General features: G+C 34.7%; 1 protein-coding gene across 13 annotated transcripts in view; it reads right to left on the bottom strand.

Annotated features, from left to right (window-relative positions):
• MICAL2 (microtubule associated monooxygenase, calponin and LIM domain containing 2) overlaps positions 1–18499 on the bottom strand; it is a 134339-nt gene that overhangs the window by 71747 nt on the left and 44093 nt on the right. For 5 of the 13 annotated variants that reach the window (XM_026705658.2, XM_087921143.1, XM_087921134.1 and 2 more), the window contains 9 exons: positions 17049–17248; positions 15569–15681; positions 12241–12297; positions 10318–10467; positions 6394–6504; positions 5724–5984; positions 4880–4981; positions 4414–4539; positions 2163–2270 (listed from right to left, as the gene is read on the bottom strand). In XM_026705658.2, the coding sequence (XP_026561443.2) occupies positions 2163–2270; positions 4414–4539; positions 4880–4981; positions 5724–5984; positions 6394–6504; positions 10318–10467; positions 12241–12297; positions 15569–15681; positions 17049–17248 (1228 nt within the window). The remainder of the gene's footprint in view (positions 1–2162; positions 2271–4413; positions 4540–4879; positions 4982–5723; positions 5985–6393; positions 6505–10317; positions 10468–12240; positions 12298–15568; positions 15682–17048; positions 17249–18499) is intronic. The other 8 variants (XM_087921145.1, XM_087921136.1, XM_087921144.1 and 5 more) reach the window with 5 other exon arrangements.

Raw genomic sequence — 18499 nt, 5'->3', positions numbered from 1 at the left:
TTTCTTGCCGATTAGATATGTTCTGCATCCTGGCAATATACTGTACATTTAAATAATATACAGATAGTCCTCAATTTACAACCATTTGTTCAGTGACCATTTGAAATTACTTATGACTATTGTAGCATCCCCACATAATCAAAATTTGAACAACTGGTTACATTTACAATGGTTGCAGTATGCTGGGGGTTATGTGATCACTTTTTCCAACCTTGACAAGCAAAGTCAATGGGGGCCAGATGCACTTAACAACTATGTTACTAATTTAACAACTGCAGTGATTCACTTACTAATGGTGTCAAGAAATGGGGCACAGTTCACTTAACAACAGAAATTTTCAATTGTAGTTGTAATTCGAGGTCTACCCATAGTGTCATAGCAAACCATGCATTTAGTGGTTTGCTACTATATAGTAGTAGTTATTCAGTAGGTCTTATGGCTAAACGGTGGAGCAGACTTTCCATATGTGGTGTGAGTGCCCATGTGAAGCTATCTACAGCTAGGGTTTAGAACTTGGCAATAGAAGAGCCAGAAACACTGGAATTAACTCCTACCAGCATCTTAATCAGCCTCTTTGATATGCTGCCATGAAAAACCTTAACACATTTGTGTTCTCACTTTCTCTCCACAGTAATTTGCTGGCAGATTTTAATTGCTAGTGCCATATTTTATGTATTTTCAACCACTGGTACTTCCTGGTTTAATGTTTATGATGCTTGTTCATGATGTTAGATGGCTTTATTAAGGTAGTTACGGTAAAAGATTTTTCAAAAGTCATTTTTGGTGCTGGTTCTGTCATCAGTTGTGTGTTCTAATTCTCTTGGATGACACAGCAACATAAGGTTGTCTTCACAGCATCTTTGTAGTGCTTGAAGAGATAATTTTGAGGTCTCTTTTTAGTCTCCAGTTCACTATAGAACAATTGACAAGGCATACAGTAGTCCTTTCATTTTGATGATTTGTCCCACCTATGACTCTGATAATTAGGGACTCAATACTCATGGATCCACATGATCCAAATCTTCAAGTTTGAGAAATGGTCTTGCCGACAAATGCCAAGGCTGGAGTGGAGGGCATGAATATGAAATTTCTCCAATTGATTGTTATGTTGTCAGTACCAAGTCCCAGATTCACATCCGTATGAGAGAAAAAATAATGATAGCTTCTGCAGACTTTCAGCTTTGTGGAGATATAGACATTGTGCTGCTAGATTACTCCGTTATGCATTTGGCCAGAGCCTGAATGCAGTCAATTTCTTTGTTCAAAGACCAATCACTTTAGATGATTTGAATATTTGAAGCTCTTTACATTTGGCTGCTGAGTGTCATCTGCAATGACTTTTGGTTCTATAGACTGGTATTTGGCACAGGCTCGTAAAGTACTTTAGTTTTTTTAAGGCTATGTTCAAATATAGAATGTGCTGTATGTTCAACATATTGTATATAAAATAGCTCACTAACTAATCTTCAGATTTCCAATTTGTTTATAGAAATTGAATTATGCCCATTTATATAGTACAAAAAAGCACTACTTCCAATTGTCTTAATATGCTAGACTAGAGTTAGGGAGCAACAATGTTTTTCATATTTTATTCAATGCAATGTAGCTCATTTTAATATTATAATTTATATTATATTCTGTATATCTGTATAAACTGAAAATATAGGCACAAATGTTGGCTTTATCCATTCAAATTTATTTTTATGAATATTTGCTTTGAAAGCCTCTTGTTAAAAGGCAGATGATTTGTATAACCTGAAAATAAGCCATTTTTGGTAGAAAAGTGGGATACAGATATTTTAGCTAACTGAAAAAAGGGAAATATTTTCTGGAATTGCAAACAAGAGATTTTAAAAATCTGAATATATGAATGCATGTATATATAAAGGAAACATATTAAATGTTATCAGCAAATTCTTAATTATTTTGGGCTACTTAGGCTATAACTTATTCAAAGTACAATACATATAAAGTGATTCAATATAACCAGGGAATCTATGGATAATTCAGCATTTTTATGTGCTTTGGAAAAGCCAGTGCTGTTATCTGTAAAAAGGTTCTATTGTTTTTTCACTGCTGAAAAATTGATACATTTAATGGATAAAATATTATAATCTTCATTATAATGAGTTGCACTCAATTATGTGTTGATTAAGGCTTACCAATTGCAAAGATGCAGGTAATGGATTATGCTTGTGATCATTCCTGTATAGATTGACAAGGATTTGTGCTACAGCATCTATTCCATGAGACACCTTCCCTACTGTCATCTAATATTTAACAAGGCCCAAAGAAGGAGAGAGGAAAGAGAAAAGATGGAAAATGAAGAAATCTTGCCTTAGAAATTACAATTTAAGGAAAAGCAAAGCAAAGAAAAACAGTGAAGCAAAGGTGTACAAGTTTAAAGTAAAAAAAGAACAGAGCTTAATTACAGAATGCCAATCCCACATAAAATCTAAACATTTATACCTTACTACATAAAGTCTAAAATCTGTATAATACCATATGTTGACAATCTGCTACATCTTTAAAATCTGAGATTGTGTGAATATCTTGAACAGATGAGTTTGTGTGTATGCATACATTCAAACACGCTCTACTACACATTCAAGAGGCTAAAGAATTAAGTGAGACCTGCATTTAATTCTGGGCAACTTGTTAAATGGCAAATGAAATAATGAAGATAAAATATTAAAATAATGTTAGTAATAATATTACAGTCATCAACACATATTCCTTTTGACTTCTCAAAAGGGAATAACGACTTCTAATAATTTACCTTGATGACATAATGCAAACATTTACAATTATTACACCAAATTAAAAATGCAAGAAGTATTTTGTAAAAGGAGGCATTCCTGATGAATATGCATGTTTTCAAAAATGCATGAATTATAAATAAAGGTTAAGTTAACAACACCTGTTTTTGATCCTTTGAAGCAAATTATATCTATTGACACAATTCATATCAATGCTTTAATTTACCAGAAACCAATCATGATGGCACCTGGTAAAGCAACCTACTTTTGCTTCTTAAAATGATAGACACAATCTTTATTAAAAAGGATGCAAATGCAAGCTTGCCAGAAATGGGATTGTCTTGCAAAAATACAATTATTTTTGTGTGTAAAATTTTATATAACTTGTTTATTAATTTGAATATCATATATTTCAAATTAATATTATATATTATTCAAATTAATATTGTTCAGTTTTTTATTTTTTAGACAGGTTACTACTATCAAATATTTAAAATCTTGGGCAATCACTATCACCATCACCACCACCATCAGTGAATGGCCACTATATGAGTGCTTCTGCCTGCTTTGTTACATGAAGTGAGGGTTGAGTAAGTCAGGAGAAATATGAAACTTTTATGAACACAGTGGGAATGGGATACTTAAGAACTATATGGTCCAGGAAGAAATAGGATCAAAAATAAATGAAAGTGGTCTGAATGCAGATTTGAGTGAGCAATACAATAGAAATGTTAGAGAAAATTAGTTATAAAGAAAGAATTAATGAAGATCCATAAGGAAAAGTGAATAGATTGAAAGTAAGAGGAAATACGAAAGAATCAAAACAAGTACTGTGAGAAGATTAGTATATGAAACAGGATTTGGGCATTATGGAAACTAGGTTGATTTGCAAAGACTGAAAATGGTTTCAAGGTAAACTAAATATATCTGTATTTCCCTTTCTTGGGTTACTATTTCCTTTTCTTTGTTTTGCATTCCTGAAAGTGAACTGTGGGGTGCATATACTCACATGCATTAAACCGTGTTTTCAAAGCACTATGTTCCTGAATGTTAAGTGCCAAGCAAACGAACGTGTTATGGTGTTCTATAATGTGTGAATCCATCTTTCTAGATGAAGTTAGGAAAAACAGGACAGCAAAAGATTAAGGCTGGGACATTATTATTATTATTATTCCCTTGGGGATTTTTGTTATGTAAAACGTTACATTTCCACAGCATTTTTGTGTTCATGCTACTTCAAAATCATAATCATCATGCTCCTTTCTGACAACTGTTATCAGAGAACATTCTGAGGATTGTAAATAGAGAATTGGGAACCCATGTGGCCCTTGAAGCTCACCTGATAATAAGCACATTTTTTTTTCTGAACAGCAAATATACAATCATGCTTCTCCCACTGTTTATAGAAGGGAAAGTCACATGATTTCCATTTTTTTCAGTCCAAGTTTTAAAATAGTTTATTAAACAGGAGAAGCCAAATTCAAGCTCTGGTGCTGTTTTAAAATTCTTTAATACCCACTACTTTAGCCTTTTTTCCAATTAAAACATAGCGCACACAAACAGTTCCCTTACAATATTAGTGAAAGCCAAAGTTACACAGGCATTTTTTTTAAAGTGACAATATGAAGCTGAGAGGAAACCTGTTAAAGAATACCTTTTCAGAAAGAATAGCAGAGGAAGCAGAGTTTATAGATGAAGAGGAAGCAGCTGAATCATGAGATGGCAGACAAGCGGGAGATGGGAGCGGAGAATGAGAGAGACCTTTAGTGGGAAGTGAATTCTGTGTAAAGCAGAAAGAGGAAAAATGGTCCCAAATTATTTACCTGCAAATGCATGTTAAGATTATGGAACTTGCCAACATGCATTAAATTATTGAAGAATGTTCTGTTATACCCAGAAGAAAAATTATTATAGCCATAAACGAAGACAAACATATCAGAATAAAATGACATGTTGAAATTGGCCCTTATCACTTTGTGACAGACTATGAGCAAATTTCCACATTTTTTAAAAAATCACATTTAATGAAATGAAGCAAAAGAGTTATTAGCCATGAGCTAGCGCTCTTAACTACTAACACAGTTCCTCACCAACTTTGCATTCTCTGCTTATTTATTCACCTTGGGGATGTCAACACAACCAAACAAGGAGGCCAGATGAGCTGCTTTCTCTTTAATGCTCTTTTTATGAAATTCTCTATTGGCTATGGACTGAGCTTTTTTCTGTGGCAAGAACAGCAAGGAGAGAACAACAGTTTGAGTTAAGGAAGAAAATAGAAATAATAGTCCAAAAGATAGCAGTTTGGAGAAAAGAAGATTAAGTAACAAAGAGAAAGAAGCAGAAACACTAAGCACTGTTATGTATACATGAAGTTATCTGAAATAATTAAAGAGAAAAAAATATGTGGGATTCTTTATGAGAAACTTTGTGTCTGAGGTCACCCCAATGTACACTTTTTCTTATGCTTTTCACCAGTTGATGAGCTATGCCACTCTTCCTTTTAAAAACTGTAATGTGCTTTAAAAAAAGATTTTTTCCAGGGATCACATTCTATGAATTGTGTATGTGCAGCAATCTCTTAGATATCATGACTGCATCCCGAGTTCCTATAGCCTGGCTTTGAGATGTCTTGAAGACTGTTGATTAAAAAAAGGGAGCCAAATCTTTGCTTGATAAATGAAATGATCAAATATCCGTGCAGGACTTAAGAAATAATGGAGATTTCGAAAACTTTCTAACTCAAGTTTCTCTCAAGTTTCATTAATCAATTTAAGGTGTGTGCAATGTAGAAAATAAATTGTAAAAGGATGAGGGATCTGTGAAAGGAACAAAAAGTATGTTTTATGGTTAAACCAGCTAGAATTCCATGGTTCAGAACTGTCCTATATGATTGAATGTGTTTTAGTAGCACAGGAAGAAACCAGAAAGGAAAAAAAAGAAGAGGAAAGAGAGGAAAGAAGTCACCTGATTAATTTTTTCCTCCACATCTTGAAGGCGCTGAAGCACACCAGAGAGTGCAAGGGCAGCAGGACAGGAAGAGGCAAGAGTTTCAGAGACTCTAGACTTCGGCTCGCTTGGTTTTATGCATCTCAAAGGCTTGGCTAGTGGTTGCTCATCAGACAAAGGCTGCAAGGGTTTTCTGATAGTGCAGTCCATCTTAGCTATGAACTGAGACTGGGAAATACTGCAAAGGACACCTGTGGCCTCTTTTCCAACAAAGGATATCTGCATTGAAATTGGCTAAAATAATCAGAATATACCCATGCAAATGGGCACCTAATCACATGAACAAAAGGCAAATAATTTATTTGGAACAAAAAATCTTGTTACCCAATAGTCATAAACAGCACACATCTGATTATTATAAATTAAATTTCCATTGTCCAATTCTATATTAAAACGGTCCTTGAATTTTTTTTGCTTTTTCTGACATTCACCCAGGATAGGGGATAATAGCGTAAACTTTTGTTAGGAGCTAAGTATTGCTACCTACTATATCACTTCTTCGGTATATTTCACATTGTGTTAAAATGACTTTCTAGTGTTTTGGAATGTATTAATGGGCTTATTGCTAGCATCATCCAATCATGGTCTCCAACAGTCAAAGGTTTTTCCCGCCCTGAAGAATGCCTACCTGTTTCTTTGGTGGAGATGGCAGATTATTGGTTGTCTCCTTGGATTTAGCAAAGCGAGGATTTATAGGAGATTCAGAAGAAAGAAGCAAGCCTGGTCTATTTACCGGCTCCTTAAATTAAAAAAGTGGAAAACAGCCCAAGAACATTTTAGAATTATAACAGAAAGCTAGCATGAAGAAGAAAAAAGAAATTTGAAGAAGAACCACTAGCAGCAGCATTTTAAAAATTGTGAAATTATTATAATTATATAATAATTTCTGTTTATTGCAAATTTAATAATATCCACTAAAATCAGATGGGTACAAACTGGATTGGTAGTTAGCATTAAAATGTATGCAGTGTTAGTTAGGACAGTAGGAAGGAGAAGCTCAACTTTTCTTCTCTACTTGGGTCCCAATTAAAATCATTCCCTCAAGCCTCTATTCACACAAATATTAAAGCCAATGGAATAAAAACCTACATAACTAAATAAATTGGAAGCAAATTGTTTTCAAAGCACTCACGTGGAATATTAAATGTTTTGCTTTAAACAGTAGAACATCATAAATATGCTTGCATGGTACTAATCTACAAGACTTATAAAGAAGATAAGGTTGAAGTATCAACGTTAGCTGAGCAAATCATAAATTGAACTCATAGGCTTTCTGTAGAGCTCACAGTTTGTATAATCTTCATACTGAAAGCTAAACAGAAACCTAAGCAAACTGAAAATCTGGCCTGCTGCAGGAGTCCCCTGAGTTAGGTGCTATTCAAATATCTAAACTCTGGAAACTTAAAAACCTCTAAAGAGAGAGGATAATATTTATAAACTACATACAATAAGCACTCTTTAGATTTTCCACATTGATGGTCATTAGGAATACCATCACTAATTCTACAATCAAGCTAACTCTGTTTTAAATCTGATAACTTCTTTCTATCACACGCAACCAGCATTTATTATTGGAGCAACCACTTCATTTTCTTCATTTGAACAATAATTTTTTTAGAATTTTAAAAACCACAATATTCATTAATCCTTTTGTGTAGCAAACTACAATCACAACTGAGCATTTCACTGATAGCTTTTCACTAGCTCAATTTTCAAATTATCCTAGATTGTTGTATATGGTAAAATAACTAGGCAAGCATATTAATTACTGAGAATATATGTGACCTTTTCAACTGCTGTGGAAACATTAATCCATGTAGTTTGAATCCATGTAGTTTGAAGAAAAAGGAAGTCTTAAATAAACAATAATGAATCTCTGTTGCCTTGATTTGGTCATCATTTTCTGCCAGTACCTAACTTAATTGCAACTTTGAAATTTATATTTATTTATTTTGGGTGCCTTTGAGTCAGTGTTGACTCCTAGAAATTGTCTGGACAAGCTTCTGCAGTTTTCTTGGTAAGATTTTAGAAGTAGGTTGCTTGCTTCTTCCTAAGGCTAAGAGTGAGTGACTGGCTTAATGTCAGTCAATGCCTTGAGCTAATTTTTCCAGTAGCATTGGAAGTGGAGAGGTCAGAAATGTAAACAATTTATTCACAATCTTCAACTGGAATAGGGAAGTGTGACATTACATATCCAAACATTTCACATTTGGTTCAGTGGAGAACATACTCTATCAGTGATTGCAAATCTTTTTGTTGTGGTGTACCAAAAGCGTGCATGTGCCGGCACCCAAAATGCAATGCACCCCATCCTCTGCACATGAGCGTGCCCCCTTACCTGCACTGTGCATGCACACATCTCCCAGCTGATTTTTGGCCTGTTAGAGGCCATTTTCTCCCTCCCGGAGGCTCGAGGGAAGTCTCTGCAGCTTTTGGAGGCCGAAAAATGGGCCTGTTTCGGCATTTCCGGAAGGCCTGTTTTTCAGCCTCCTGAGGCTGCAGAGGTTTCCCTCGAGCTTCAGGGAGGCTGAAAACGGCCTCAAACAGGCTGAAAATCAGCTGGGAGGGGCGCGCACATGCGCAGTGCAGGTAAGTTTGGCTAGGGCTCGTGTGCCTGCATAAATGGCTCTGCATGTCACCTGTGGCACACGTGCCATAGGTTTGCCATCACGGCTCTATCATTAGGTATAGAGAGGATAAAAATACCCCTCTTTTTTGAATACTTTTCATTTCAAGTTCAATAGCAATAAAAATAGAATACAGAATAACAGAGTTGGAAGGGACTTTGGGGGTCTTCTAGTCCAATCCTTTGTTCAAGCAGGAGACCCTGTACCATTTCAGACAAGTGGTTGTCCAATCTCTTCTTAAAAGTCTCTCGTAATGCACCCTGAAGGCAAGCAGTTCCACTGATTGTCTAATTTCAAGAAATTTCTCCTTATGTCTATGTTGGGTCTCTTCTTGATTAGTTTCTATCCATTGCTTCTTGCCTTGACCTTAGGTGCCTTGGAGAATAGGTTGTCCCTCTCTTCTCTGTGACAGCCCCTCAAATATTGGAAGACTTATATCATGTCACCACAGTCCTTCTTTTCATTAGATGAGACATCATCAATTCCTACAACTGTTCTTCATATGTTTTAACTTCTGGTCCTTTAATCATCTTTATTGCTCTTCTTTGCACTATTTTATATAATTGTATACATTGAATTTATGTAGGATGTTTCAAACAAGTTTTTATGGTGGACATTTAAGATTCTAACCAAAAAGCCCAAGCTGACACAGAATTTTGTCTTGTTTTCTACATGTAATCCTATACTAGAAATATTTGCAAATAGTTAAACTGCAATTGTCATGGAGTATGATGTTTCTAGAAAATCGATTAAGAAAATCAATTTAAGTAACAATAAAAATGTGTAACAAAATTTTCATCATCTTGTAATCTTAACCAAAATATTGCTAACTTAAGAAGTACAAGAATATACAGCTTTTATATTGTTCTATTAAATTATGTTACATGCTAAGACAGCCTGATCCCATGGCATCAGATTATTTAAAAAACTTTCAGTAACAGGGAAGGAAAGCATCATAAAATTATGTCACACTATCTATCATCTGAAAGGAACCTTGTTTATCTTGGACTAGGAACAAATGATTATGTTGCATTTTCATCATTATACAAAAATACAAAGACAGGAGGTATTCTGAGATGCTTCCTTTTATAATGCCAGCAATATTTATATTATCTGCCTATCTGTCTAGAAATGTGTATTTCCTGTATATGTGAAGATTCTGAAACTAATACTGAATTGCATTACTCAGAATCATGCTTTTTAGAGTTTTCCCTGAAATGCTGTTTGGAAGCAGAATAAAGTTTTAGGATCTTTCTCCTTGTACTCAAAACTTAAGATAGTAATTCTATGCATATATATTCAGAAGGCCTATGTGCCAATACCTCAAAATAGCTGCTTATCCCTCAGAAAGATCTGACTCCATTTCCAAATATGAATGTTATTATTGGTACTGGAAGCAGTAACGAAGCAGTAACAAGGCAAAGGAAAGTTTAGTAACTGGTCAAATCAAAGCTGATGAAACTAAGTAAGACAGTACATTCATTTACTCTGTGAAGCAGAAGATGTACACAGAAGATCCAAAAACAAGCCAAGGTCACAAGGAAAGATCCAGAATATGTAAGCAGCAGCATCATAGGAGCTTTGCACAATCAAACATGGAACTTCTGGTAGAGGCTTAAATAGGCTATTTATTTAACTGCGTGACATTATGAGGGAATTCTTCATCCTACAAGATTTGTGTCTTAGATGTTCCCTCCAACTTACTGCACGTACTTTACCGTATGTAAACCACTTTACTGCATGTTCCATATTCCGTAGCATGCAGAGGAGAGAGGCAGGAAGAATTCAGCATCTCTACCTCATCTCTATTTGTTTTTGGATAACACTGCCAGTATAGTCTTATCACCATTTCTCAACTAATCAAGATGGTCTGGCCCTTGTCCTGCAATTGCTCTGCCTTCTTATTCATTTGCTTATTCACTCACCTGTCTCCTTAATGAAACATTGGGCGCATTTTCTTCGAACTTGGCTAAGAGCTGCGTTGCCATTGATTTCACTTTGTTTCGATTTATTGTTCCATTCAAATCCCTTGGTCGATTACTAGAATTTCTTTCTTGATTTAAATGATTTGAAGACTATAAACAAACAGATGAAGAAAAAAAGGTATATGTCTTTATTCCATAATATTAAGGACTGCCATTTATGTAAATCTTTGATGTAGATTTTAAAAATCTATGTAAAAAAGCTACATTTTTAATAAATAACTTAAGGTAACAAGCATACTTATTCCTTCTTCCTCTTCCTATTTTCTCCACAACAACCGCTCTATGAAAGTGACTGGCCCCAAATCACCCAGATGGCTTTCATGCCTAAGGTGGGACTAGAACTCACAGTCTCCTGGTTTCTAGTCTGGCACCTTAACTACTAGACTACATTTGTGAATTTGAAAAGCATTCTGTCACTCACATTAGAACAACGCATCTGTTACACACCACAAAAGTAATGCAAGCTTTGAGTTTTGGGGGGATCAAGCATGATAATAAATAAAACAGAAAGTGGGTGTATTGGAATGTGAGAATGGAAGAAGTGGTAGGGAAAGATGCTTCCTAAGGAGTGAGCAGATAAAAGGGGGAGGAACCCACGAATGAGTAACAAGTAGAGAATTTCATGTCTCAGTAGTTATAAAGATTCCTACAGAAATTGGTCTTCTCTCAAATAGTCAGGACCTGAGCTGTGTAGGGAGGGTATTGACTGTATTTTGTACACAAATAAATGGGAAACCACTACTGTATTTTAAGTATACAGCAGGCTAAATATGAACTGATTATGACTTCTGAGACCAACCTGACTGCCTTGTTTTGCTCCAAATAAAATGTTCATAGACACAAAGGTAGACCTGTGTAGAGCCTGGAAGCTCCTGGGACAATTATAATATTAAAACTATTGTCTTCCAATGGCTACAAATATTAAAATTGATAAAATATGCTACTGGCCATTTCTTCAATCTGGAAACAAGAGATAGATCCAAGTCCAGAAATACTCCAAACTACCTAGGCATCCTTCAAAGAGAGTACAATCCTGTTTAAAATATACATTTCTATGCTTCTTTGGAATTATTCCCTTTCAAATGAACACTTTCTGCTTTACTTGCAATAAATTATTCATTATCTGTCTCACTACAGACAGCAGGCCATTCAGTGGAGTCATACAGATTTCTTGAAAAGTTTATAGAGACATAGAATTGGATGTCAAAACCACATTGATAAATCCAGCTGTATATCTCCAGTGTTTCAAGATGATATCAAATATTACTGGGAACAGAATAAAGCTGTAGAGTTTCCTGTTTTAAGGATCTCTGTCCAAGCAACATCATTTGAAACCTATCCGAGAGATAGGAATGGAACTATTACAAAGCCATGCCGCCTATTCCCAAATCTCTGAAATGATGGCATCTAAAGCCACAGAAAGGCCCTTAAGAAACAATCAAGTCAATTCTATCCTTGATATTTGACACTTGTCACACTACAAGACTTCAGAGAAGTTTGGCTTCCATTGACAATAGCAGTAGCCATACAGCTTTCCAACCACAGATTTGAAGAATCTAGTATTACTTGAAAGAGACTAAAGTAAAGTCCTGCTTGTTCAAAGCAAGTTCCAAAACAATATTACTTTTTTTTTGCAGACATTGAACTGATAACAAAATGGGAGTTATTAATATCTTCAACTATGGGACAGTTTAAACCTTTTAATAAATAGATAAAATAATGCTACCCATCCCCTGACTTGCTATGATCAATTTTAATCAGCTAAAAAGCTGAAAGTGAATTTCTTAATATCTACTTTGTATAGTGGAAAACAAATTTTGTTATACAATAATAGCACATTTAATAATTAAATTTATTACCAACCTCTTCAAAACTGATGAGACTTTTGCGTCGCCTTTTATTGGTTTCATTTTCTTCCACCTGAAAGCAATGAAATCAAGTTAAGAAAACATTCACAACTGTAAATGAATCAAAAAAATTATCTATTTAATAAAAGGGCAAATGAACATGTTGTGCATTAAAAAATCAAATTAGTTATAAAAGAAGAAAGGGCAAAAATCATACATCAGGTACAATTCAAAGAATTGACTGGAGGACTAAATTTATGGCACTTTTAATATGTTATAAAGTTGATGTTAATGTTTCTCTTTCTACCAACCTATTCTCAGCACATTTTGTTATCTAAAGTCCAAAGTAGAGTATGCTTTTTTCAGTCTCCTCCATTCTATTCATAAGCTGTGGAATTTGTATAATCTGATTATTATGTGAAAACCACACGACTGATGCAAATAAAAGCCACTTTGTCTTCTGCCATTCTTCTTTTATTATATCAGCAAGAGCACTTTTCTCATTAACAGCTAAAACACCAAACAGCAAATGAGAAGAGAACAACTACCTGAATGAATAGATTTCAAGGTGTTAAGTAAAAAATGAAGTTTCTTGTTATCCTTATCTATATTCTGTTTTTGATACAAAAGTAGCACACACATGTCAATGCATTTGGATTGTACATTAAACATATTAAATGATTTATTGTATTTATCTCACAATAACTCAGGAATCACACAATTCCAATGTCACAGTAGCTCAGAAACCTTCCACGAGATAATCTGGTTCCCTTGATTCAAGGTCTTCGTGCATTATTTCAGGCCTAAAGATTCCAGAATTACACTTTTTCTTTTATGCCACCACTCAGGAGATTGTGTATACTGCTGCCTAATTCAGGTCCTGGATAAATCACCAGTTGTTCTTTATGTAAGGAAGACAGGCGTTATTGGTGATATGAATTAATTTATATAGAAAGCTACATAAATAAATTCATATCACCAATAACGCCTGTCTACCTCTTCTACCTCTAAGAAGAGGTAGAAAGTATCCTGTGAATATTTCAACATTATGTTAGTTCAACAATATTTCATGCAAGTGTGAGTGGCATTACTGATAACATTCAACACTCTCTGGCTGAGCTTGTAAGCCACATGATTTCACGTAAGTATATTTCTTTTGGAGCTATTTTATAGCTATGTGTAATCTTCTAAATGATGGACAAAACCTCTCTTAGCTCTCCTTTCCAAAACACCGACAGATGCATAGTTCTAAAAATGGTCTTAAAAGTTTTCAAAGTTTTTATTTTGAATCAGACTATTGCCTGTCTAGATTAAAAACCATTACTAATGGTGACGTGAACCAGAATTACCCTTCTGCTCTTGGAAGAGGCTATAACAGAAATTCCTACTACTAATAGAAACCAGAAATTGTTTTTGTTCTCCCCCTGCCAAACTATTTGTGTGATCTCCATTCCCCGTGAAGCAGAGAATTAAGCAAAGAACCATCTATGGGACAATGCTACAAGTACAGTTCTTGTTACAGATTTGTAGATTTAATCCATTGATCTTTTAAAACTAAGTTTCTGAGCATGTTTTTTTTAAAAAAATTCATATTTCACTGTTCAGTTGGGCATTTAATAACAATAAATTTTGTTTGTGTAGCTGAGGGCGGGAAAGCTGGCATAGAACAACAAACACGGGGAAAAATGAAGATGTCTTATTCATGTTGATGTGCAAGACTGGAAAAGTTACAGTAAGCCACATCGTGAAATGAACCATATCGATATTTTAGCAGAGGAATCGACTGTAAACTTGTTTTGAAAGGATGAGCATTTTTCTCCTATTTATGCCAAATTGGATAGTTGGGTTTCAATTGAATAAACACACCAGTTCTGTTTGCAAGACTGAATAAAGAAAGGCTGTTTCCTAAAAAGGACATATGACTACTGGTAGATAGCTTAATATTCACATGATTTGATGATATTATTTATAGAATGGTTGGCATAAGCAGAATCTTACATTTTGTTTTTGATAGACTCTCTTAAACCTTATTCACCGGCCTTAAGAAGGCAGAGTTGATACAGCTTTAAAAGCATAAAATGCACTCACTGTTTTTAGTTGCTATTTATTGAAGCTGTTGACCAAATATTTTTGTATACACTACTCTCTTACTTGATCAAGCAATCTCTGTAAAATGATACATGCATGCTAATGTCTCTGGAGGCATTCTAGGGATACGTAAGTAGATGTAGGGATGAAATGTAGGGGGGAGAAAAAGGGGGGAGTTATATTGCATGTGTGAAAACTTCTCACATAATGGAGTGAATCATTGTTAGCTGACTATTCAAATCAATGCAGCTAATTTGTGGTGGTGTAAGTTCTACTTATCACAAGAATATCTAAGTATAATCAGATGACAATTTTAACTAAAACACACTCCATCAAACAATACTATATGATGGAAGTTGATAGATGAATGAACGAAGCTACAGCAATTTCATTATTAAAATACTGGGAAGTTTAAGCTTATATTTGAGCACAAGAACTATTATGCAAAGCTGTTTCTTTTTCTGATACCTAACAGCTATGGTAGGAGGCTTTATCTCAAAGATCAAACATTTAATTTTCATACCTAGGATGGAATTTAATTTTCTAAATTTAATTTAAATTTAATTCATTTTTTAAATTTAATTTTTAATATAAGTTAATGTTCTGGAGTTGTATGTCTGTATAAAACTGAACTTTCTTCCAGTTCTGGAGCCAAGTATTTCTTGTGCTAAATATAAAATTATTAGTAGGAAGTAACACTCTTTCTTTCATTATTGGTGACACCTGCAAACTCACACACTCTCCTTTATTTTCCTGCTGCTGTGCAGTCATACCATAGCTGTTCCAATGACGCTTCAATGGGGGAGGGGGGGAAACACAGTGATCTCCTTCAGAAATCAACAGAGAATATTGGTCACAGATAAGTATATTCTCTTTTAAAAACTGTAGTTTCCTTTAATATTAGGTCAATTTAACATCTGTAAATGGGAGACCAGATTTACTGGAGAACATTTTTCGGTAGTCTTAGGGATAATTTAGCCTTAGGAGATCAAAGGCCAATTTCATACGGACCTCAAATGGCAACTAAATAGTCCAAGGAAATTTACAAACTTTGCATGATAGAGAAAGCTATACTTTGTTCACAATGTGAATCTAAATAACATGTAGCTAGCATCATTCAGTACTATCCTATTTTTAACTGTCATGAGTTACACAGTATTTGTAAGTTTATAAGCTTGCTGATTAATTTGTACTACGCATGCATTTATCCCTTTATGTGAAGGATAGGGAGGAAGAAAAAAGACATATAATTTTACTTTTGGTATTCTCTTCCTTGGAAATGTCAAGTTTATGTAATTATTACAGCCAAATTTGGAAGATTTTGTTGAACAAGGATCAATTCTTTCTCCATTTTGCTTTACCATGGTACCTGTTCAAACATAAAAAAATAAAGTAAATTTAGGCATCATGTATTAATTTGGAAATCATGTAAAGCAAGTCATTTATACTTTCAAGTAGTTTTCCTATAAAACTACATTTATAATTCATTAACTTCAGAAAGTCTTTCATTACAAAACAAAATTTGAAACACTGAAAAAGCAACATTATTCTTCAAACTAAATAGCACAGTCATATCTTCTCAACTTAGAATAGAGAGAGATATCTCTCAAGTCACATTCAGGTCTCACTCAAACACCCTAAACTTCACTGCCAAAATCAATAACATAACTGCTGAATTTCAGCAGCCCTTAAAAAAATTAAAAATTCAAAGTAAAAGTGGTTTGTCTCCTGTTCCTGCTTCCATTTTTAGTCCCTACCATAACAACCCCAAAAACTTGAAGTTGTAACAAGTTGAACATTTTTATAATAACTTCTATAACTGTTCCTCTAACAAATCTGGAAGGAAGATCCAAGATGACCCTGAGAAATGGGATATCAGGCCACTGCTGATTTTAGGAAGTTTTATGGGTGGGGATGGAAGTGATTTGCCTGTCAGAGGCCTACCACTTCTATTTCTGTCCTTTTCACCACATGAAAGGGATATAAATTTGGAGTTGTCCCTTCTAATCAAGTCACAGTATTATTAGATGTCTTTCTGTGACCATCCGGAAAGTTGGGAGGTGGATTTAAAGCCTTCAACTACTCAAACAATGCTGACACAAAAAATATAACACATTGAGCAGAGCTGAGTCTCAGCAAGATGCTGAGTAAACCAGTTGAGTAAACCAGTTACGATTAACAGATTGCAATGATTACTTTAAATAAAAGATATTTGTGCATGCCTAAAAGCTCTTCTACTGTACAAATTTTAATGCAAAATAGAGTCAAGAATTGTCCTGGTCGGCCCCCTCTTTTCGACATTGCCAGTTTGCCTATGACTGTGTAAAAGGTGCAAAAATATACTGGATAATGTAGATTTCTGAGTATTACTGAGCCATATCACAGCACTTGGAAAACAATATTTCTAGCAGACAAGGTTTTAAATTGAAAAATGTAATAAAACTGAGACAAATATGAAAACCAAGTACAGAATCAGCAACTTCCATGAAGCTTATGGGATCAATTAATCAAAATAAGTAATGGAAACAGTGTCTTCTGGTTTTCCAAAAAGAATAAAACTGTCCTTTCTCCCCCCCATTTTGTTATAAAACCTGGTTGACATAGCTAAAAATAATTAGATATTCCAAAGCAGTTAGAATTGTAAGAAATCTTGGGCTCAGGTTTAAGGCCAAACCTGAATGTGAAGTAAGAAAAGCTTGATTTTTGCTGAGAGTAAAAGCAACGAAGCTAACTTACCAACTGCTCTCAGAGGTGTCCCCCTAAACAGCTCATAGAATTTTGAGAGATACATGACCATACTGAGTTTATCAGGCTCTCCGGCAGACACCATTTCTTTCCCAGTTGTGACAGGAGGAATTCCAAATTCACGTTCAGCAATATCAAATGCTAGCTGGTTGTTTTCAACTGCGTCTTCTTCATTCAGGGAATCAAAGTCACTTAAGAATTAGGAAGAAAAGTCATATAAGTACAGAAACATCTCTTAAAAGGAGTCTGAATCATGGCAACTGGACTTATCTCTTACAGTACTTTAGAAAATGTTTTTCCCTGTACTAAATCTTTTTGTTTTCAAAGTTTTTCTAAAACATTGTGGGGGGAAAATGTGCGTTAGTATTCTTGATAAAAATTTAATTTAGTGAGTATTCATACCTACTTAATCTCTTCCACATTATGTTTCTGCCAGAGTGGAATACCACCATCTCCTTATATCATTTCAGTCCAGGTTATATACAAAACAATAGTCTATAATTATCCCTTAGAACAACCAACAGCCAGCCAGCCAACCAATGAAAGAAACCCTGAATAAATATATGCTACAATAGAATAATATATACCAAACCAGAATACGCAAATGTTCAAAATCAATTGTCTCTGATCTTGTATCTTACAGATGTTCTGAACATATTTTGAGTACTTCCTAGAGGCTGTAACTATAAATTATGGGAAATGATATACATAGATATGGAAGGCTTTAGGTATTAGGAAGAAAGTTAGCATCTACTGGCATAAAAATATTTTTATTCTAGAGTATGATATTTACTAAATAAGTATGAAGTAATTGCTAGTTCCAGTATGAGCCAATTTGGTATAGTGGTTAAAGTGCTGACCTAGAAACCAGGAGACTGTGAGTTCTAGATCTCTTAGGCATGAAAAACTGGCTGAATGACTTTGATCCAGACATTCAGCCCAACCCACTTAATAGAGCTATTTTTGTGGAGAAAATAGGAGGTAGGAGCATCAGGTGTGTTAACTGCCTTGAGTTGACCAACATATGTAAAAGACAGGATAAAAATCTAATCACCATCATCTCCAGAATTCATGGGGAACTGGGATAGGAATAAAACATACAACTGATTCTCCAAACAGTTGACATATCCTTCCATAGATTCATTAAGATACACACACACACCTGGCATTTCAAAGAGCTCTAAGGACCTGGTTCTTTGCCTAGGTTTGGTAAAGACAATTGATGCCCTTTTCTTCCTTTGGGTTGCCTTCAGGGTTTGTTTTCTTTGCTATTATTGCACTTTTGTCATGGGCTGTTTTTGTATATTTTTCCCCAGACATTATAACAATACAGATGGCACTCCTCAATTCTGAATAATCTCTCCCCACATTTGCATATGAATATTACTCAGCACAGAGTGTTTAAAAGAAAACACTGTAAAATAACAAATGCTATGAATTCA

The sequence above is a fragment of the Pseudonaja textilis genome, chromosome 1 (assembly GCF_049901715.1).
Source record: "Pseudonaja textilis isolate UNSWEBS1 chromosome 1, rPseTex1.2, whole genome shotgun sequence".
In the NCBI taxonomy this organism is placed as follows: Eukaryota; Metazoa; Chordata; class Lepidosauria; order Squamata; family Elapidae; genus Pseudonaja; species Pseudonaja textilis.
Note: the sequence above shows the minus strand (reverse complement) of the source record. Positions and strands in the feature narration are given on the sequence as shown.